Source organism: Scyliorhinus canicula, chromosome 2, assembly GCF_902713615.1.
Source record: "Scyliorhinus canicula chromosome 2, sScyCan1.1, whole genome shotgun sequence".
Classification (NCBI taxonomy): Eukaryota; Metazoa; Chordata; class Chondrichthyes; order Carcharhiniformes; family Scyliorhinidae; genus Scyliorhinus; species Scyliorhinus canicula.
This window is the reverse complement of record NC_052147.1, coordinates 153,537,380-153,560,523: the sequence shown is the minus strand read 5'-3', so window position 1 is coordinate 153,560,523 and position 23,144 is coordinate 153,537,380. Positions and strand designations below refer to the sequence as shown.

The 23,144-nt window shown below is 44.4% G+C and overlaps 1 protein-coding gene across 4 annotated transcripts in view; it reads left to right on the top strand.

Moving 5' to 3' along the window:
• The window catches only part of raph1a (Ras association (RalGDS/AF-6) and pleckstrin homology domains 1a), a 250,079-nt gene that overhangs the window by 129,037 nt on the left and 97,898 nt on the right, over nt 1-23,144 (top strand). For 3 of the 4 annotated variants that reach the window (XM_038787932.1, XM_038787930.1, XM_038787922.1), the window contains exons 3-5: nt 11,336-11,455; nt 16,230-16,332; nt 20,744-21,297. In XM_038787932.1, coding sequence (XP_038643860.1) covers nt 11,336-11,455; nt 16,230-16,332; nt 20,744-21,297 — 777 coding nt within the window. Of the gene's footprint in view, nt 1-3,109; nt 3,132-11,335; nt 11,456-16,229; nt 16,333-20,743; nt 21,298-23,144 lie in introns of those variants that run through there. The other variant, XM_038787926.1, reaches the window with a different exon arrangement.

The following is a 23,144-nucleotide window of genomic DNA, read 5'->3' as shown; positions in this document are numbered from 1 at the left end:
TGTTGCACACAATATTGCATACTAATGGAGTAACCAACATATATTGGCAAGCCTGAATTTTAACTTTATTTTTTTCTTACTAAGATCTTTTAAACTTTTTATAAATTGTAAAGACTAATAAAATTATGAATTGTAATTGTTGGTATTATTTATTGAACCAATTAGTTGTTTTTATTTTCTTACAAAAATTAGTTGCTTTTTTATGTAATGAACCTTGTTCATCTTGGGTATTCCTTTTTTGAAGTACTGCTTTTCGAGCAATCTATCATTCGATCAATTGATAGTTCGAGAAATAATTTTTCGAGCAACTGACTTCGAGCAACTAGCTTTCGAGCAATTGATTTCGAGAAATTTACCGGATACCGCTCACCAGAGGGTGTAGGGTCTAACCCATGGCCTTCTCTCCCTAAAGCTCAATGCCTTGCTATCTCTCTTTCCTCCTTTACATTCCCCCTTTTAAACATTTGTTCACCTGGTGCCTATTTTATATTTGGCTGATTTTAAACTGTATAAAGGCAAATTGCAGTTGCAAGTTCATGAATTGAATCGTGAGTACCAAAGGATGATTCTATCCATGGAATGATCCCCCAGCAGTAATCTGTGCCTGAGAGGAGGAGGATTGGGGGCAGGGATTAGCACTGGAATGAGACAGTTGTGACATTGGCTCTGAGGGTTTTCTCGCAGCTGTTGCCTGAAATTTGCTGTTGCATCGCATCTCTTGTCAAGTATTTTAGTTTGCAAAATTATTTGTGAAGTGTTTTGTTGAACTCCAAAAATAAAGTGCTGATGTAAACAGAATCCCAGCGTAATGTGGCCATTCCAAACTCATCTGAACTGAAGAGGGGCCGCCCCAAATCTATTTGGCCTGCTGCTATTGGTCACATTCTCTCTCTCTCGAACCTCCTCAGTTAATTTTAAGTGAATTGGTCAGCCCTTGTTGGCATACCTGAAGCACCCCAGAGCAGGTGTTTTTGTGCTGATGCCCCTCGACCTCATCATTTAATTCCCTCTATCCCTGACAAACTGCATCTTTTTTGAATACAGTAAACTGAAAATTGAGCCTGTTGATTGATGTCTTCAAGTGGACCATTGTTTTTTAAAATTAAAAAAAAATAAATTTAGAGTACCCAATTCATTTTTTCCAATTAAGGGGCAATTTAGCGCTGCCAATCCACCTAGCCTGCACATTATTTAGGTTTTTTTGGGGGGGGGGAGAGAATGTGCAAACTCCACATGGATAGTGACCCAGAGCCGGGATCGAACCTGGGACCTTGGCGTCGTGAGGCAACAGTGCTACCCACTGTGCTGCTGTGCTGCCCAATTGGATCATTGTTAAGATCGTTACAGAGCATTGTCCCTTCACTGCAATGTTTCTTGGCTTGGATCAAAATTTCCACCGAAAGCAGGCCGCTATTGAGGCAACTCGGGCAGCTGCCTCAGTGACTTTGTCTTGAATTTGAGATGCCAGATGGAAAACCTCACTCACTGCCTGTGTACAGTAAAGACACACCAACTGTGGCAGCCACATTTGATGAAGGACAGATTTGTACCTAGCTACAGCATTGACTTAAAAGGGGCTTTGCAGGGATTAGAGATCAGAATGAAGGGTGACTTTGGAGCCGGGTGCAGTGACAGAATCAAATGAGGAATGTTTGCCTTCTAAGTCGATGTCCCCTTTGCCAAAATGGGTTAAAAGTTTTGTGGGAGAAACATCAATTTATTGAGTTTCAGCTGTTGGCTTGGTTGCCTCATGTTTCAGCTGCTAACTCTTTAGGTCACTGGGAATAATGGTTGCTGCTGGTTGGTAAAGGTAGTGTTTAACCGAAGGTGCCAGGATCACAAGGCTGATCTGTGCCAGGGTGGAAGGAGGTGGCTTCAGTCTTCCTGGGCTAGAGAGGAGATTAATCAGCTCCAGTTCCGTTCCCCGATTGCAATTAACTGTCTGCTCCATTCATCCCTTTTGTTACCTCTGAGCTTGACTATTCCAATACTGGTCTCCACGACCCTCCATAAACTTGAACTAAAACGCTGTGTCTTAACTTGGACCCAGTAAGAAGTCTTACAACACCAGGTTAAAGTCCAACAGGTTTGTTTCAAACACGAGCTTTCGGAGCACGGCTCCTTCTTCAGGTGAATGGAAAGGCAACAAGCCTTTCCATTCACCTGAAGAAGGAGCCGTGCTCCGAAAGCTCGTGTTTGAAACAAACCTGTTGGACTTTAACCTGGTATTGTAAGACTTCTTACTGTGCTCACCCCAGTCCAACGCCGGCATCTCCACATCATGGTTAACTTGGACCAAGTTCTGTTTCTCCACTCTGCTCGCTGCCCTACGTTGGCTCCGGGTATATTGGGTCGCCCATTTAAAGATTATTATTACTATTTAAAACAGATGAGGAAAAATATTTTCTCTGTGGGTTGAGACACTTGTATATTCTCTTCCTCAAAAGGTGGTTGAGGCAGAGTCTTTGAATATCTTTAAGACAGGATTCCTGTGGTGAAAGGTTATTGGGGGTATGCAGGGATGTGAAGTTGAGGTTAAAATTTTTTATCAAACTGTAAGTACTTGATTTTGTGCTATGATGAAGTATTTTGAGTGTGTTTGGAATAAAATATATTTTAAAAAGTTGATCTTATTGACTGGTGGAGCAGACTCAAGGGGCTCAAGTGGCCTACTCATGCTCTTAATTTGTATGTTCGTATAAAAATGCTCCAAGATGGATATACTCATCTAGTTCTGGCCACTCGTGCCACCCCAAGTTTATTTGCTTGTTGGTGGTCACGCCATCAGTTGCCCAGCTGTGGAATTCTGTTCCTACACTCCTGTCTGTATTTCTATCTATCTTCCTCTTTAAGACACTCCTTACAACTGTTTGACCATGTCTTTGGTCATCTGACCTATTCTGCTTATTTAGCTCTGTCCTATTTTGTTTTGTAGTGCGCCTGTGAAATGCCTTTGGACATTTCACGACATTGAACGTGATGTATAAATCTACTTTGCTGTTGCTACTGGGAAGGTATGAGGGAACAAAATCAAATTAGGTTGCTCCCGACGCTGAACAGCCTTCTGTCACTCATCTCTGTTCAGAACACTAGCTGCATGTAAGCCAGCATCTTCTGGAGAGGACAACAATGTGAGTCTGCTTTGTTCTGCTCCGATTGGGATCCAGAAGAATGAACTAGAGCCCAGTTTTACTAATGAAGTGGAGATTGTCCTGTAATGTGATGCAGGTTAATAGAGTTGCCCTTTGAAATCTTCACTGTTCAACCTCCGAACTACAAGGATGGGCTGGAAATTTGCTTTTGGCTGTGTGGTGTTTCAGCCAGGGGTTGGGTCTCTGTTGCTTAACCTTTAGTTCTGAAGCTTGCAGTGTGTTTGCTTATAGCTAATGGAGATGTGTTACAATCAAATGTCTATTAAAGCCTAAAACGTCCATCTCTATGAAGTACATGGGTTGAGTAACAACCAGCTCTTTCCTGAGGGAGAAAGGTTCTATGGGTGTCTGTCACCTGGAACTTTGCCCAAGTGGTAACTAATTTCTCAGGTATAAGCTTAGGCAGTATTTGCTAACGGGGAACTCACTCATAACCTAGCCAGAAACATAAGTCAAGCGTGTTTTCAGTTACTTGTGCTGCTATTGAGGGTGCTTGATATTTCAGAATTATTCTTTGTGTGGGGCAACAGCAATAGGCAATAACAGTTGCACACTCCTTGGCTTAAGTTGGCAAAGGTAGCATATAACAGAGCCTAATTTGGGATGCTGAGGCCTGTTGTAGCAATCCTACTGCTGAACAGGTACACATCGAGCATGTAACCGGGCCAAACCTGCAACCTTCCAGTCTGTACAGCTCCGTTATATAATCGGCGAAAGGTTCAGTTACAAACAACAACGGGTTGATTGTGGAACTGTTGAGATTAGGTATAACTACAGTGTTGAACCTATCCTGTTGCTACACTTGGCACAGGCAGCTCTCTTGAAAGCTTGCCAGCAGTGCACAGGTGAAAGCAAACACTGCATAGGAGTGAACAAAATGTGGAAAGCCGATATTCAATTTGAGTGTAATCCAGTTGGCTGATCATAGTTTACACAAGCTGGTGCCTCCACAATTGAGTGGGTGCTGAAAATCTGAAATACAAATGGAAAACGTTAGAAATATTCAGCAGGTCTGGCAGCATCTGTGGAGAAAGAGAAACAGAGTAAACGTTTCAGATCTGTTCTGACATGGCATTATCGACCTGAAAAGTGAACTCTTGTGGAGAGAGATTTAAAACAGGTACCACCAGACCTGCTAGTGATTATATCTGAGTTAAGAGGCCAGTCATTTCAAGTGGTCGGCTGCTTAAAACCCAAATATTGACCTATTGTGTCCAGGGCAGCCCTGGTAGTAATCAGAATGTTTGTTTGTTGTTGATTAAGCCAATAACTAAAAGCATCCTAATTGGCGGAGTCTAGAGAAATTACTTGTGTGAAAACAATGCTGATTCTGGAGAATTGAGTGTTTTCTATGGAAGCGAAGAATGGAAATGCCGAATGAGCTGGACCTTACTTGAGTGTCGCATCTTATATGCCCTGTTAGACTTTTAGTGACACACTTCAGATCCATGTTTTTACACTGTAATTTGCCAGAGGTGTGAGCTGATAGCTCAGCTAGGATAGTGGGGCAACTGGGACCTGTCGTTTACTATCTCCTTAACCAATGAGATTTTGAGGGCAAGGTGGAAACAGAAGGATGACAAAGAAGTATGTGAATTGGTCAAATCCAGCGCACCAAGGGAAATAAAGATTGTATTTGGAGTGAACGAGAAATGAAGGAAAAATAAGAAAAGCAAATTAAAATGTTGGGTTTTTATTTAAATCTCAGAATAATTTACCACTTGAAGGAATGAAATTCTAAAGTGTAAATTGTTCAATTTCTGGGCCAGAGAGGCTGATTAGCAGCGTAATAATAATAATATTGCGTAAAGGGTTTCAGACTATTGATTGCCAAACTTAATCTCCTGTGGTTCGTTTAATGGCAAATTAATGTGAAAATCTAGCAAGCTGTCAAAAATAATAGGGAGGCCGTGGGTGGGTTGTCATTTGTGCAAGATCAATGACAGAACAGTGTAAATTGGCCAGCAAATTTTCCCAACTCGTGTATTACTTAGCACCTAAACCTGTTGACCAATTTCCATAAACGCATTTATTTTTCCAGCAAAATACTGCCCGATGTATCAGAACTCGATTTATAGTCGGATTTTCTACTGGATGTTAATCTGGATCACAGGCGAGCACTTCTGCACTGGGGCTGCACTTCTCGTTCATAGTTCAGCTCCAGCTATTATTGATTTGTCTATTAAATTCTCTATGTAGAAATGAAAGTCGCAAAAATCCCAGAGGACTATAGGCTGCTCTCCCATTTTGAGCGAGAGCTGACTGGTGTTGATTTAATCTGAGGATCACCACCTCTCAGGCGAGGAACAAGGTTGAAGGGGGGGCCTTCATAGATGACCTCAAACGGCACAGGAAATTAACCCACTCTGTTGGTGTCACTCTGTATCATGAATCAGCCCCCAGCCAACTGAGCTAACCACCCTTGTCTCCGTGTGGAACAGTATACTGGACTGCATGTTGTGCCCATGCTCCAAATAGTTGTGTCCTGAAAATACAATCTAAAAGCAATATGATTTGAAATGTAGAGGGGGCACTAGTGTTGGGAGCTGTAAGACAACATGGAGGCAGTTTGTTTATTTTTTATTTTTATTTCAGGGCACCTGTGTGACATTACGCATTGTGTAGTCTTAATTGTGTGTTAAGGCAATAAAGCTGTATATAAGGAAACTGTTTCAGGTGTATGTACTGTAAATTTCAGGTGTGTGTACTGTAAATTCTGTGTTTATGAATGTGTGATATTGTCAATGATGTGTCGCTTGACTATTGCACACTCTGAACTGGCAGAGATGGAAGCCGTTATATCGGATTGTGCTCGCTCAGCAAGAATCCTTTTAATTCATTCATCTTTATATCTTTTACATTCCTCCTTCAATTATTTAGTCTCTGGCTTAAAAGGTATTTGTAGAAAAACATCTATTTTGTGATAACCCTCTGTGCAAAATTATACCTTCATTTATCCTTCATTCAGTTCATATCATCATGTTGCCCATTTGCCAGCCAATAGAAGCAACCCTTTCATTTATTTACTCCAAGTTCCAATAGAATCTTGATTTTTCAGATAGTACATTTCAGATCTCAAACAAACCTCTAAAGGGGAAGAAAATGTCTCCTCATCTTCCCTCTGGTCCATTTGCCAATTATTTTAAATCAGTGTCCTCTGGTTACCAACCCTCATACCAGTGGAAATGGTTTCTCCTTACCTGCTGAACAAAATCCCTCTCCATTTTGATAGCTCCATTGGGTGTCTCTCCTCTCTTTTCTCTCTCCCCCCCCCCCCCCCCCCCCCCCAAAACCTTCTGTGCCTGAGGAGAACAATCCTAGATTCATAGGGATTTTGTGAAACTATGCAATTGACAAATTGGCTGCCATGCTTCCAGCAAACCTGACTACACCTGAGGGAATGGTGGGGGCAGGTAGTGATTAATGAGTTTAGAAGAGCTATATCAATGCAAGTTCTTTCAGCCCCTAAAGCTAATTTCACCTCGTTACTGCTCCAGTGATTCTATTTTTTAGGTTTCTTTAAACCAGCACCCCCTTTTTGAAATGACCCATTTTGACCTCAACTGCTTTGTGCCAAACCCCCCCCCCCCCCCACCACCACCATCGGGAACATTCTTTCTGAATCAACTCTGTCTAATCCTGTTAGAGTTTTTAAAAATATGTATTTCTATTAAGACATTTGTATATACATTAGGATGCCATCTCCGGGCAAACCCATCAACCAACCCTCTTAAAGCGAACTTAATCTCTTCTCCAGTCTCAGGAACTCTGCCAGGTCGCTAACCCACACCTCCGCCTTCGGCGGCACAGAGTCCCTCCACTCCAGCAAAATCCATCTCCGGGCTACCAGGGAGGTAAAGGCCAAAACGTCAGCCTCTCTCGCCCCCTGGACTTCCAGGTCTTCCGACACCCCAAATATCGCCACTTCTGGCTTCACCTTCAGCACCTCGGACATTACGTCTGCAAACCCCTGCCAGAACCTCTTCAACTTTAGACATGGCCAAAACATGTGGACGTGGTTCGTGGGCCTCCTCACGCACCACCCACACCTGTCCTCTACCACCTCAAAGAACTTGATCATCCTGGCCACTGTCATATGCGCCCTATGGACTACCTTAAACTGAATAATCCTGTTAAAATTTTATACGTTTCTATGAGATCCCTTCTCACTCTTCTAAATTCCAATGAAATATAATCCTAACTGACTTAGTCTCTCCTCCTATGACAGTCTCGCCATCCCAGGAATCAGCTTGGTAAACCTTCACTGCATTCCCTCCATACCAAGGCTATTCTGGGATAGCGGTGTTATTGTCGCTTGTAATCTAGAGACCCAGGGTAATGCTTGGGGACCTGGTTCGAATCCTGCCATGGCAGATGGTGAAATTTGAATTCAATACAAATCTGGAATTAAAGGTCTATGCATTAAAAGATGACCATGAAACCATTGTTGATTGTCGTAAAAACCCATCTGGTTTACTAATGTCCTTTTAGGGAAGGAAATCTGCCATCCTTACCTGGTTCGGTCTACATGTGACTCCAGATCCACAGCAATGTGATTGACTCTTAAAGTAATGCCATTCAGTTCGAGGGTAATTAGGGACGAGCAACAAATGCTGGCCTTGCCTGTGATGCCCACATTCCATGAAAGAATTGAAAAAGAAAAATCCTTCCTCAGCTAAGGGCACCAAAACTGCACACAATACTCCAGGTGTGGCCTCACCGGCACCCTGTACAATTGCAGTAAAACGTCCCTATTCCTGTACTCCAATCCTCTCGCTATGAAGGCCAACATACCATTTGTCGTCTTTACTGCCTGCAGTACCTGCTTCCTTACTTTCAGCAACTGATGCACGAGGATTCCAATGAGTATCCACCTCTCTCAATTTACACCCTTTCAAATGATAACTTGCCTTCCTATTTTTGCTACTAAAGTGGATAACCTCCCATTTATCCACATTATACTGCATCTGACATGTATATGCCCACTCACTCAGCCTGCCCAAATCCTGCTGAAGCATCTCTGCATCCTCCTCGGAGATCACCCTCCAACAAATTTTGTATCATCTGCAAATTTAAAAATACCACATTTAGTTCCCTCATCAAAATAATTAATAAAGAATGTGAACAGTTGGAGTCCTAGCACAGATCCCTGCGGTACCCCACTAGTGACTAGCCTGCCAATCGGAAAAGACCCATTTATTCCAACTTTGTGCTTCCTGTTTGCTAACCAGCTTTCTATCCATCTCGAGACACTAGCTGTAATCCCATGCACTTTAACTTTACATATTAATCTGCTATGCGGGACCTTGTCAAAAGCCTTCTGAAAGTCTAAATAAACCACATCCACTGGACCTCCCTGGTCATCTTTACTTGTTACGTTTTTAAAGAATTTTGTCAAGCATTATTTTCCTTTCATAAATCCGTGCTGACTTTGTCTGATTACGCCACTGCTTTCCCAATGCTGTGCCATGAAATCCTTGATGATGGACTCCAGCAACCTCCCGACTAGAACGTAGAACATAGATCATACAGTGCAGAAGGAAGCCATTCAGCCCAGCCCATTGAGTCTGCACTGACCCACTTAAGCCCTCACTTCCACCCTATCTTTGTAACCCAATAACCCCATCTAACCTTTTTTGGGTCACTAAGGGCAATTTTATCATGGCCAATCCACCTAACCTGCACATCTTTGGACTGTGGGAGGAAACCGGAGGAAACCCACGCAGAAACGGGGAGAACGTGCAGACTCCGCACAGACAGTGATCCAGCAGGGAATCGAACCTAGGAGCCTGGCGCTGTGAAGCCACAATGCTAATCACTTGTGCTACTGTGCTGCCCCGTACTAGGTGAGAACAAGTGCAGGCCCAAGACCAAATAAGCTGCCGACACGTCCTGCCTAGACGCAGACTGAAAAGACCATGTTCATTACAGATTACAGGACATTTTGTATTTACATTGAAAACTGGCTACCTGACTTTGGCCATAGAACTGTAGGTACAAGTACAGAATGGCAATCTTACACACCATGTGTTCAGAATAATATAATAATAATCTTTTATTGTCACAAGTAGCCTCACTAGTCTATAGTTCCTGGTTTTCTCTCTACCTCCCTTTTTGAATAGTGGGGTTATATTCGCTATCCTCTAATCTGTAGGAACCATTCCAGAGTCCAAAGAATTTTGGAAAATCATCACCAATGAATCTACTATTTCTGGGCTATTTCCTTAAATACGCTGGGATGAAGATTATCAGGCCCTGGAGATTTATCTGCTTTCAGTCCAATTAATATCCCCAAAACCATTTCCCTGCTGATGGTAATTTCCTTCAGATCCTCACTAAAACTTGTGTTTCTCAGAATTTCCAGTGCCTTTATGTTGAGTGTTGGCAAGCAATTAAGCAGTTAAAGTGTCAAAACGGAGCCTAATCTTTCCACTTGCACATTGCCCATTGACCAGCCAGAGCCACTGAATAGTGATCAGGAGCAGATTGATTTCTCCGACCATCCCTCCTTTTCAACCGGGTGACATTTTGACTGAATGTAATTCTTAGATTGTGTCACCAGCTGAGATTAGCCAGCCCTGCAGACGAGTGACCAGACCGATCACCGTCCCAAACTGTGCTTCAAAAAAATACACTGACTGTTCCTTGTACCATCCAGTAAGTAGCCATACAGCAATAAGGCAGCGGTTTTGTTCTAAATATTGAGTGAAATATGCTGCTGCCAGTAAAGGCTGCTTGTGATTAATATATGGTGCTCATTTTCAATTTATACACTGGATTTTTCACTCACTGCAAACTGTCTCTTCTTGTGCAAAACTATTCCTTCTCCACACTTGTCCCAATACTAAATCTTGATTGCAGAGATTTGAGTTGCTTGGTATGTTTCTGCTGAGAGCTCCTTATTTACTTCAGAATAGTTTATAATTTGTAGATTGCAGGAGGAAATTAAGCTTGATGAGAGGGAGCACGGTCATTAATACAAATTTTACAGTGTTCGTAAGTGATGAGCGGAGGCATAGAACAGTACAGCACAGAACAGGCCCTTCGGCCCTCGATGTTGTGCTGAGCATTGTCCGAAACTAAGATCAAGCTATCCCACTTCCTGTCATTCTGGTGTGCTCCATGTGCCTATCCAATAACCGCTTGAAAGTTCCTAAAGTTTCCGACTCCACTTGTCTGAGAGTAACAGAATAACTTGAGATGCAATGCGAACTCAGACATGAGAAAGATGGAACTCATTCTGGTTCCTCCCGCTGTTTCATCAATCACATCATCCCCAGGGTGGTCTTCAGACTCCAAGCTCTTGACTAGCTGTGCTAATGCTGTCTGCTGCCACCTGTTTGCAACATGTGTGGGTACATTCTTTTGGATATTTATTTTTACAGTGAAAACCACATGGGGAATTGCAGAAGTGGACGTGTCCTGTGTGAATACAATAAAATTGAGTCTCTAGAGCCTTGTGTTCTCTTGCTGACAATGTTCTTTGGAGTGTATTTTGCACCTGAGATTTGTTCCCTTTAATCGCTGGTGTGCGTTTGTGTGTATGTGTAGTGATTGTTGACTCACACCATGTCCACAATAAGGTACAGTGTCTCTTCATACCAACTGGCTTGAAACAGCTACTTAATTCCATTCTATTATTATAACTTTTTCTCCAATTAAGGGGCAATTTATTGTGGCCAATCCACCTACCCTGCACATCTTTGGGTTGTGGGGGCGAGACCCACGCAGACATGGGGAGAATCCCGGAAAGTGACCCAGAGCCGGGATCACGCCCAGGTCCTCGGTGCCGTGAGGCAGCAGTGCTAACCACTGCGCCACCGTGCCGCCCTAATTCCGGTTAGTTATAATGATGATGTATACAATACTGGTGGGTACAGATCTCCTGCTGTGCAGCACTGGCGTACATAACAGATGGGGACAGGTCTGTCACTGTGTAGCACTGGGGTGCAGTACTGGTGTGGACGGATCTGCCATTGTGTAACAGTGGAACAGCATTGGTGAACACAGGTCTGTCACTGTATAAAACTGGGATACAGTGCTATTGGATACAGGTCTATTATTGGTGATGGGACAAATTTAAGGGTGTATATAAAGAGTGTTGAATACTGAATTACATTGACACATTACAATGTATTGGCTGAAATAAATCTGACGACTATTGATTGTTCCTTTGGTGACAGATGGATCAGATCTCTGATGAAGATGTGGACCATGCTGCAGAGGAGGACAGTGATAAGGAGGACCAGGACTTGGATAAGATGTTTGGTGCCTGGCTGGGCGAGCTCGACAAACTCACTCAGGTATGTAGTTGTAACCTGACTTGCAGTTAGAAGGCTTCCAAAGCTTGCAGGGAGTGGTCTGTTGATTGTCTTCATTGCTCAGATGCGCAAGTATTTGGAACTGGATTGTGTATTCTGTTCAGGTGGCTCATGTCCGAGTTTCTCGTTGCCTGTGTTAGTGACTGATGTAAACATATGATTACAGGTCAAGGTATAATGAATGAAATGAAATGAAAATCGCTTATTGTCGCAAGTAGGCTTCAAATGAAGTTACTGTGAAAAGCCCCTATTCGCCACATTCCGGTGCCTGTTCGGGGAGGCTGGTATAGGTGTGCGAGACTCGAACTGTTCTGTCCACCTTAATAAAAATTATGGTTAAAAAGCTTTGCTGGGAAAAGGCACTAGGTGTCTCCTTATGCCAAGGAATAAAAGATCGAGAGTTTGATCTGTTTCTGTACCAAGTTAATTTCAGCATCACACTCATGGGATGGGAAATGTCAGCATGTGCTGTTCCAGAAGCAAAAGAAATTCCAAACTCCGGGTTCTAGGGAATAGTCTGCTCAAGATTTTGTTCGTTAAATACATGTCAATTGGTCATTGGTTGCATTAATCACAATTCCACTCCCAAGAATACCAGTGATGTGAAATACCTGTTTTGAAGAGCCAGCTGTTCTAATTATAGCTAAATGCACAAAATTTAAGGGTGATCCTTCTTAATCAGTTGGGGAATAGCAGTATAGTATAATGCTACATGTTTATACTTGTAATGGTGTCTCTGTGTGTCTGTGTCAGTGTGACATCGAGTTGTATGTATGCATCAATTGGTATTTATGTTTTAAGAGGGGTTTCCAGAGGTGAGAACTGATTTAGTTGAATGATCTGCAACCAATGATGGTGATGAAGTTATGGGATGGAAAGTTGTGAGGGGGAAGGGAAAACAGGCCTGCAGTGGTTGCAGAGATTCTCCTGGTTTTTAATATCAATAGCAACAAGTAAGAACAGAAATATTTGATGAACTGGAAGTGCCAAACATCCTGGTGTGGTGATCTCTATATGTGCACAAGAGGTTAATGTGTAATCAGTAGCACCACATGATCACTCGAGGGCCAGACCAACAGGGGTATAAAAGGCAGCCACATTGTGTCTCTCTCTTGGGTGCACTGTGATCAAAGCAACAGCAGACTTGTATAGATAGCCAGTGGAGTTATGTATAGTTACCATAGTTAGATCTTGTTAACCGTATCACTAGTATCAAAGTTAAAGTAAAGAACTCATGTAAATATTGTTGTAGTTACTGAATAAACCTTTTGTTACTACTGGAAGAGTTCGGGATTCAGAATACCTCATCACTAACCAAGGATTGAGTAGCACATGTTACCTACCACACAGGTAACAAAACACCTGGGGCGGGATTCTCCGACCCCCCGCCGGTCGGAGAATCGGTGGGGGGGGGGGGGGAAACGGACGGCGTGAATCCTGCCCCCGCTGTCTGCCGAATTCTCCGGCACCGGAGATTTGGCGGGGGCAGGAATCGCGCCGGCCGGCGGCCGCTCGCAGCCGCCCCCCCCCCCCCCCCCCCCCCCCCCCCGGCCCCTATTCTCCGACCAGCGAATGGTCGAAGTCCCGCTGTTTTTTTGCTAGTTCCGCCGGCGTAGATTAGACTAGGTCCCTTACCAGCGGGACCTGCGCGGCACAGGCGGGCTCCGGGGTCCTGGGGTGGGCGCAGGGCGATCTGGCCCTGGGGGTGCCCCCATAGTAGCCTGGCCCACGATCGGGGTTCACTGATCCGCAGACGGGCCTGTGCCGTGGGGGCACTCTTTTCCTGCGCGTCGGCAGTGTCAGCCTCCGCGATGGTCGACGCGTAAGTGAACCCCCCGCGCGCATGAAGTCAGCAGCCGCTGACACTCCCGCGCATGCGTGGACACGTGCCGGCCGGCGGAGTCCCTTCATCTCCGGCTGGCGTGGCGCCAAAGGTCTTCCACGCCAGCCGGCGAGGCGCAAACCACTCCGGCGCCGGCCTAGCCCCTGAAGGTGCGGAGGATTCCGCACCATTGGGGCGGGCCAACACCGGAGTGGTTCATGCCACTCTGTCCCGCCGGGAACTCTGCCCTGCCCTGCCGGGTACGGGAAGAATCCCGCCCCACGTCTCAGTAAATCAAACCTTCTATTTCTTATTTTGCATCACAGGAGGTCGACAGCACAGAAAAGCCCCTTCGGCCTATTGTGTCTGTGCCATTAAAAAAACAATCGCCTAAGTATTCTAATCCCATTTCCAGCACTTGGGCCAATAGCCTTGTATGCCATGGCATTGCAAGTGCACAAATAAATACTTCTTAAATGTGACGAGGGTCTCTGCCTCCACCACCTTACAGGCAATGAGTTCCAGACTCCCACCACCGTCTCGATGAAAATGTTTTTCCTCACATGCCATCTAAATCTCCTGCCCTTCCTAATTTTATATGGATCAATCATGTTCCCCCCCCCCCCCCCCCCCCCCCACCCCATGGTTTCCCCTGTTCCAAGGAACACAACCCCACTCTATCCAATCTCTCTTCATAGCTAAAACTCTCCAGCACAGGCTATATCTTGGTGAATCTCCTCTGCACCCTTTCCAGTGCTATCACATCCCTCCTGTAATTTGGATTCCAGAACTGCTCAATACTCCAGCTGTGGCCTAACCTACATTTTATATAGTTCCAGCATAACCTCCCTGCTCTTAAACTCTATGCCTCAGCTAATAAAGGCAAGTATGCCATATGCCTTCTTAACCACTGTGTCCACCGGCTCTGCTATCTTAGGGGAACGATTTGATTTGATTTAATTTATTATTGTCACGTATATTAGTATACAAGTATTGTTTCTTGCATGCTGTACAAACAATGCATACCGTACATAGGGAAGGAAGGAGAGATTGCAGAATATAACGTTACAGTTATAGCAAGGTGTAGAGAAAAGATCAACTTCATACGAGGTAGGTCCATTCAAAAGTCTGATGGCAATAGGGAAGAAGCTGTTCTTGAGTCAGGTGGTATGTGACCTCAAACTTTGGTATATTTTTCCTGACGGAAGAAGGTGGAACAGAGTATGTCCGGGATGCGTGGGGTCCTTAATTATGCTGGCTGCCTTTCCGAGGCATTGGGAATTGTGATGGATCGCCGGACCTTTTGTAGTTTCCTGTGGTCTTGGGCAGAGCAGGGTCCATACCAAGTTGTGATACAACCAGAAAGAATGTTTTCTATGGTGCATCTGTAGAAGTTGGTGAGGGTCGTAGGTGACATGCCAAATTTCCAAAGACAGAAGTATATGGTTATTAGGAACTGAAAGAGCCCAACATGTCAAAGATTTCTATGTTCTATAGTGTAGGTCAGATAGGCTTCAGATGGTTTCACAGGTCGGCGCAACATCGAGGGCCGAAGGGCCCGTACTGCGCTGTAGTGTTCTATGTTCTATGTTCTATGTTCTATGTACGTGCGCACCAAGGTCCCTCTGATCAGTGCTTCCCAGGGTCCTCCAGTTTATCATGTATTCCCTTTCCTTGTTTGTCCTACCCAAGTGCATCACCTCACACTTATCCGATTGAATTCCATTTGCCACTGGTCAGCCCATCTGACCAGCCTGTCTAAACTCTCCTCCAATCTAAAGCTATCCTCCTCACTATTTACCACTATTCGTATCATCTGAGAACTTGCTGATCAACCCTCCTAAATTCATGTCAAATCATTTATACAAATCACAACAGCAAGGAACCCAACACTGATCCCTGCGGGTCACCACTGGACACCAACAGTCAGAAAAACACCCCTGGAACCTCGCCCTCTGCTTCCTGCCGCTCAGCCAATTCTGGATCCAATTTGCCATATTTCCTTGGATCCCATGGGCTCTTACCTTCGCGATCACTCTCCCATGTGGGACTTTATCAAAAACCTTGCTGAGGTCCAAGTAGACTACGTCAAATGCATTTCCCTCATCTACACACCTGATCACCTCTTCATAAGATTCAATCAAGTTGGTCAGACATCACCTGCCCTTAACAAACCATACTGACTGTTCCTGATTAAACCCTGCCTCTCCAAATCTAAACTCATTTTTTTTTTGTCCTTTCCCAATCTCCCATCTTTTACTTTAAATTTCCAGCCTTCTGGCTTCTATAATTTACCTGAGAACATTTCAAACCTCTTCCTTCAGTGAAACCTTTTTTACCTACCTGTACTTGCAATTTGACCTGGGACTCATTTTTCTTCACTAACAGAGTGACAGGTTTTAATTGGCTTCAGAGGTGTCTTTCTCCCTCAGTGGTCCTGCTATAGTTTGGCCTGATTGTCTAATAACGGGCAGTGTGTCAGCCTGATGCTTCATTGAAAGAGGGATGCCGAGACTGATTCATCTTTGTGGATGTAACTCAACCGTGTAAAAGTCTGCATGAGTTGCCGTTCCATGGGTACCGGGATTCATCCTGTAACGTGTGAGACTGTTGTGGACAGACTGTTCACACATGACTGTTGCCATGCCTGAGCCTGCTGCTACTGTCGGATCAGTGTCTGCACTTTGCAGCTACGATCACTGAATAATGACCAGGAATAAGAACATTGGCACTGTTGAACTGAACTTCGAGGTACTAAAAGTTAATTTATGTATATTATGATTTTGTGTGTGTGTGTGTGTGTGTGAATTGTTATCCCTTTTCAGAAATGAAAGTTAAATGTTTATCTTTCCAAAGCTGTGTGCCAAGTCCTTTCAAAATTATTATACCTTTTATGAAATTGTGAGTAGTCTTTTCTTTTGTTCCTCCATTCAGAGTTTGGACACTGGGAAACCCGAAGAGCTGAAGAAGTCCCCCCTTCGACAAGAAACCAATCTTGCAAACTTCTCCTATCGCTTCTCAATGTACAATCTGAATGGTAAGGGCTGTGATTGCTGTGTCTGGAAGCAGTTTGAGATGGAGTCACTGTCTTGGTTTTGTTCACCATTGAGCATTTTTCAGGCCCTATTTGTCACTGGATAATTCTGACCCTTGTTACTTTTGTTAATTAATTTCAACATTCCTGTCTGAGAATGGGTGAGGTCTTCCATGCTAGAATCCAGACAGCACAGGCCTGCTATAGTATGCTGTCTGCATGAGCACTTCAGGATAATGCATACCAGGGTACTTGCTCACTGGTACTTTTTGGATATCCTGTCTCTTGCATGCTGGTGAAGTTAAACTGCCACCTCCACATCTGGATTGGTTTCATATTCCTTGAGAATGGGCAGTCGGAAAACATAAATCTCATGTGGTTTGATGTCTGGTTGGCGGAGCTTGGACAGTGATTAGCAGTGTGTGTAATTTGAGAGAATATTGTATTTGGTAAACAATGGTAACGTTTTAATGTTTCACGTTATGTAAATAAGGCAACATTGTTCACACTTGTAAAAGGATCTAGACTGAGAGGATACAGATTTAAAAGTAATTGGCAAAAGAAGCAGAAATGACATGAGAACAAGCGTTTTCACACAGCGAGTGGTTAAGGTTTGGAAGGCACTGCCCGAGCGTGGTAGAGGCAGATTCAATCGAAGCTTTCAAAAGAGAATCGGACTATTATCTGGAAAGGAAGAATATGCAGGATTACAGGGAGAAGGCGAGGGAATGGCACCAGGTAGATTACTCATTGTCAAAAGTGCATGCTGGATGTGGACAGGGCGCGGTTCGGCATTCATCTTGCCTTATATTCCAGTAGTTGAACATTCAGTGGATATGAAGAATGATGCTTAGGACAAGTACTGGTGAATAATCCTGCTCTGCTTTCATAGCTGCTGTGGAGTTGCTTTTAAAGGTCACTCTTTTTTATTTCATCACAATTGAATTTTTCTGCTATTCAAACCTTTTGAGCAATAGTTTTGCTGGTTAATTCCTCCCACTTATACTAAAGAGGTGATTTTGTGTGTGCCAGGAAATATTTTCATGGCCCAATCCATCTCCTGAATTTTCATATTTCTTGTGAGGACTAGGGTGTCATTGAGAGGCTGTTTCTTTGTGGACTGAGCCAGAGCTAGGTTTGGAAGGTCCGTGCATGTGCACTTAGGAATAGGGATCCTGAAAGCCACTTGATATTGACTTTCTACTGTCCCACAAACTTGAGCCTATTCAAAACTCCGCTGCTCAAGTCCTAACTTGCACCAAACTCCGTTTACCCATCACCGCCGTGCTATCTGGCCTACATTGGACCCCAGTTAAGCAGTACCTCAATTTTTAAATTCTCAGTCGTGTTTTCGCGTCCTGCGGCAATCTCCCTACTCCCTAACTCTGTAACCACCTCCAGCATCCAATCCTCATATCTGCAATCTCCCGCTCCCTAACTCCGTGACCTCCTTAGCCCTCCAACCATCATATCTGTAAACTTTCGCTCCCTAACTCAGTGACCTCCTCTAGCTGCCAACCCTCGTATGTGCGATCTCTCAACTCCCTAACTCCGTAACCTCCTCCATCCCTCGCACATATGCACTCCTCCAATTCTGGCCCATTGAGCATACCCGATTTTAATCACTGCACCATTGGCTGCCGTGCCTTCAGCTGGCAAAGACCTAAGCTCTGGAATTCCACTCATTAATTTCCCTTGATTAATTTTTCCTCCTTTGAGATGCTCCTTAAAACGGACCTCTTTGACCACCTTATTGTCACTGTATGTGACTTGGTGTCAGTGTCCTGTGAAGTGTCTGGGGTCATTTTACAGTGTAAAACTCATGATTTTAAAAATTCAATTCTACTTGTCATTGCTGCACCTGCAAAGGGCAATTGCAGCACCCCTTAAGTGTCACTGTGGCTTCACATTTTCATTATAAGTCATGCTTTTCTATCCAGAGAGAAAAGCATGACTTGTAATGAAAATGCTACAAAAATTGTTTCAGTCTTAAACTGGGAATAATGGGACCAACCATTTATCCTGAGGATCAATTCACTTGGGAAGAAATTTAAAGCAGCCGGAGTTCAATGTTCAATTGTTTATATCTGAATGAACACTGTCTCACAGTTTGTAATGTAGATCCATCTCCCTTTTTTATTTATTTTCTTTCATTCCGTTCCTTCCATTTTGCGAATGCCCAATTTTAACCTGCTGCAAGATGCATGTTGCTATCTTGCACCTGCCAGGATCTGGGATGATGTCTTAACCCTGTTCTGTGGTGGCTTGTTGAATGGCGATTGGAGTGTTACCATTGGGTGTGGTGTCCCTGGGCTGGAAAGTGAGAAATTGATTGGGGTTCCAGCTTCTGACAGCCACCTGGTGACCTCTGCTGGAAGCTACTTGTATGTACACCTCCTGCGAGGATAGGCTGGGCTCAATTCTTGAACCTATTTAGAAGTGAAATTCTTGCCAGCATTTTAGTGTCCAAGGTCACGCATAAAGCTTGGCCATTTGGTTGAGGTGCCAGAATTTGATCAGCTCCCGTAAAACCATGCCCCATCAAAAGTTAGCACCTTCAAGGGTGAGACAAGAAAAGTATTAACATCATATTCTTGAGATCTTTGCCTGAAGGCTGGCCTGACCCACAGCACCATAACCTTCACCACAGGCAGGGTGAGGAGGCAGAGATCCCAAATCAACCCCACCCGAAATGGGGATTGAACACCCCTACACTTTTTATATGCATGTTGTAGCCCGCAGCAATGATAGTGATGGCAGATGCTGCAGGCGATCACATAGCTGAGCAGGAATCCCTCCCACTCTTACTGCCTTCCATTGGTGCTTGTTGGAGGGATTTACCTGTTTGGCTATGTTATGAACGAACCTTACAGAGCTATCAAGTCCCAGAGTGGGATTTGAACTCTGAGGCAAGGACACTACCAACTGCGCCACAAGACCTCCACTATTCGTATATTAGCATCATAGAGAAAACAGCAAGAGGCACTGTAGCTCAACAGATCTTCAGTTAAAGTGAGTACGAGATGGCACGAAACAGTAGGTGCACCGTGTAGACTTTGCATCTCAGGTTGTAAACAAACCAGTAGTTCTGCTAGAATTACTGAATGGAATCGAAATTTACTCCAAATTAAAGTGTAATATCTGAGGATTTTGCACACTGTGGTCCAATGAAGACTGGATCACTCACTTTTCCTTCCCTAAAAGATTCTCTAACTGAGATCCAGTTCTCACTGGAATTTAATAGCAAACTTGTTGAATTGCTGGAAATGGATAAAAGTTTTGTTAATGCAATTATAGTTCAAGGCATGTTGTGGAATGGAGTAAAGAAGCTTAACTCTAATCTGTACCTGTCCTGGGAGTGTTTGATGGGGACAGTGTAGAGGGAGCTTTCCTCTGTATCTAACCCCGTGCTGTACCTATCCTGGTAGTGTTTGATGGGGACAGTGTAGAGGGAGCTTTACTCTGTATCTAACCCGTGCTGTACCTGTCCTGGGAGTGTTCAATGGGGACAGTGTATAGGGAGCTTTACTCTGAATCTAACCCCGTGCTGTACCTGTCCTGGTAGTGTTTGATGGGGACAGTGTAGAGGGAGCTTTACTCTGTATCTAACCCGTGCTGTACCTGTCCTGGGAGTGTTTGATTGGGACAGTGTAGAAGGAGATTTACTCTGTATCTAACCCCGTGCTGTACCTGTCCAGGGAGTGTTTGATGGGGACACTGTAGAGGGAGCTTTACCCTCAATCTAACTACATTAGCAACACCTTTTTCCATTTCCAGCAAGTTTGATCTTGGATAATATTTTGGGGAAGGAAAAATCTTGGATAATATTTTGGGGAAGGAAAAATGAGCCGATGAGCAATGGTGGCTGGATGCTTCTCTAAACTCCGTCACTGACCCTGACCTCGGCTTCTTCCACACAGTATTGTATCCACCCTTGTATCATGGTATGGGCTATTTATTAGTGCACAAATGGTAAATCACGTCCGATATCTCGCAGGTAACTGCTTTTAATAGATATCTGCTTTTAATAATTCATGTTAAAAATTGATGGGGTCTATTTTACCTCCAACCCAGTTACAGCATAGCACTCTGTTCATTCAGTGAGAGATTGGATACTGTTAACAGACCCCCATGTCTGAACCACAATGCCCGAGTGTTAAATGCTCTACTTGCTATTACTGACTCCATAAAAGTACTGGCTGTTGGAGGAATGTAGTTCTAAGAACAGGATGGGTGAATTGTGTGGCCTTTCCAACTCCAGTTAAATTTTTGAATCCTGTCCAGAGATTAACTGTCTGCCTTCATTGAGCAATGCTGAGGTTCAGAGTGATTTCTGATGGACATTAGGACACACCACTGACACTAATCTTTTCCTTCTCTCTCTCTTTAATTTTGTATGTGATGCATGTTACAGAGGCGTTGAGCCAGGGAGATGGAGTGGATCTGGATGCTCTCATGGCAGATCTCTGCTCCATGGAACAGGAACTCAGTAACATCAGTAAGGAACCTGCCAGGCAAGACAGTGTTGTGAGAAAATTTCACAAAGAGGAGGTACCTGCCAAGATGCCTGGCAAAGAATCCAAATCTGCTCAGAAACAATCAGCCACTCGGGCATCCTCCAAGCAGGGCAGCTTGAAGGGCTCCTCTTCAGTGAGAAGCCCAAAATCTTTGCACACCAACCTTTCACTGGACGATATCACTGCCCAACTGGAACAGGCCTCCCTCAGTATGGATGAAGCAGCACGACAGACTGGCGCCATGATGCATGACACCAAGCCCTCTGTATCCAGTCAGCATCGAAGGACTGGATCAGCGGGAACTGTCAGCGATGCAGATATCCGCTCAACCAGTACCTCATCTCGATCCAGTGTTACCTCTGCCACATCGAGCCAGGATTCTTTGGACATTGACAAGGTCATCCGACCGCAGGATCTCGATTTAAACCAGAAAGGTCAACCCGCTTCAGAGGTATGATTTCTGTATAGCCTGTCTCATGCCTGTGTGTGCAGTGCAGGTTTTGAAATGTGTGCCAGATGGAGAAGTAAATGCCATCATTAGCACTGAGGTGGTAGACTGCAAGTTGAGAGCTCAGTAACATGTTCTGCTTTTGCTGTTGTGATCACTTGTTGCAACTGCTGTTCCAGCTGTTACCCTGCTTTTCCCTCTTTCCTTCCTGGATCTCAGAGATCCCTATCAAGGAATTACAATTAAAGAGAATTCTCTTTGTTAGATTGTTGAGGGATCATGTGTTGTAAAGCCTGATGAGTCTGGGGTGAGCAGAACAAACCAAGAATTGTAGGAAATCTGAAGCAATGTTGGAAATGCTCAAGGCCACATCTAGACTGTCGTCTATCACTTTTTGAAAATGTATTTTATTCCAAACTCCAACCAATTATTATTGTTACAGAGAACATCCATACATACCATTAATATACACAGTTTATACAAATGATTCCCCACCCGCCCATTCCACCTAATTGCTGGTCACAAGCATGTCCTTAAAGAAAATGATGAACTGCATCCATCTATTCTAGAATATAACTTTTCTTCCAACCCCGTCAGGGTACATTTAATCTATTCCAGTCGCAGGAATTCTGCTAGGTCACCCAACCATGCCGAGGCCCTGAGTGGCACCATCCAAGCAGACTCTCCTCTGGGCCACCAAGGAGACAAAGGCCAAGACGTGGCCCCTCCCCCACCTCAACGAGCTCTGAGGAGTCTGGCACCCCAAAGATCGCCACCAGTGGACCCGGCTCAAGTTTGACCCCAATGATATCGCTATGATCTCAAAAAATGAGATCCAGAATCCAACTAGCTTGGGGCAGGACTAGAACATGTGTGAGTGATTCGCAGGCCCACCTGAACAACGCTCACATCTGTCCTGCACCCCAGGGAAGACCCACTCATACGAGTCTTAGTTAAGTGCACTCAATGTATTACTTTCAACTATATCAGGCTCAACCTAGCGAAGGAAAAGGAAAGGTTAGCCCTATGCAGGATCTCACTCCGCAGCACTCCCTCCAGCCCTAGGCCCAGCTCTTCTTCCCGCTTCCCCTTCACCTCTTCTAGTGATGGTTTTCCTGTCTCCAGCAAACATTCATATATATTGGAGATCTTCCCTTGATTTGATTTGATTTGATTTAAAAAAAAATATAAATTTAGAGTGCCCAATTAATTTTTTCCAATTCGGGGGCAATTTAGCGTGGCCAATCCACCTACCCTGAACATTTTTGGGTTGTGGGCCGAAACCCACGCAGGCACGGGGAGAATGTGCAAACACCACACGGACAGTAACCGGGATCGAACCTGGGACCTCGGTGCCGTGAGGCAGCAGTGCCAGCCACTGTGTCACCGTGCTGCCCCTGATTTGATTTATTGTCACGTGTGCCAAGGTACAGAGAAAAATATTGTTCTGCGTACAGTCCAGACAGATTGTTTCATACATGAGAAAACATAGGACATACCATGAATACACAATGTAAATACATAGTCACAGGTGAAGCATACGGAGTGTAGTACTACTCAGTAGAGAAGATGTGTGAAGAGATCAGTTCAGTCCATAGCAGGTTCATTCAAGTATCTGGTAACAGCACGGAAGAATGTTTTTGAACCTGTTAGTCTTTTGTTAAGTCTCCTGACCGAGGCAAGAGGTTGGAAGAGAGAATAACCCGGGTGAGAGGGGTCTTTGATTATGCTGCCCGCTTTCCCAAGGCAGCGGGCGGTGTACACAGTGTCAATGGCTGAGAGGCAGGTTTGCGTGATGGACTGGGCAGTGTTCACGACTCTGTAGTTTCTTGTGGTCTTTGGCTGAGCAG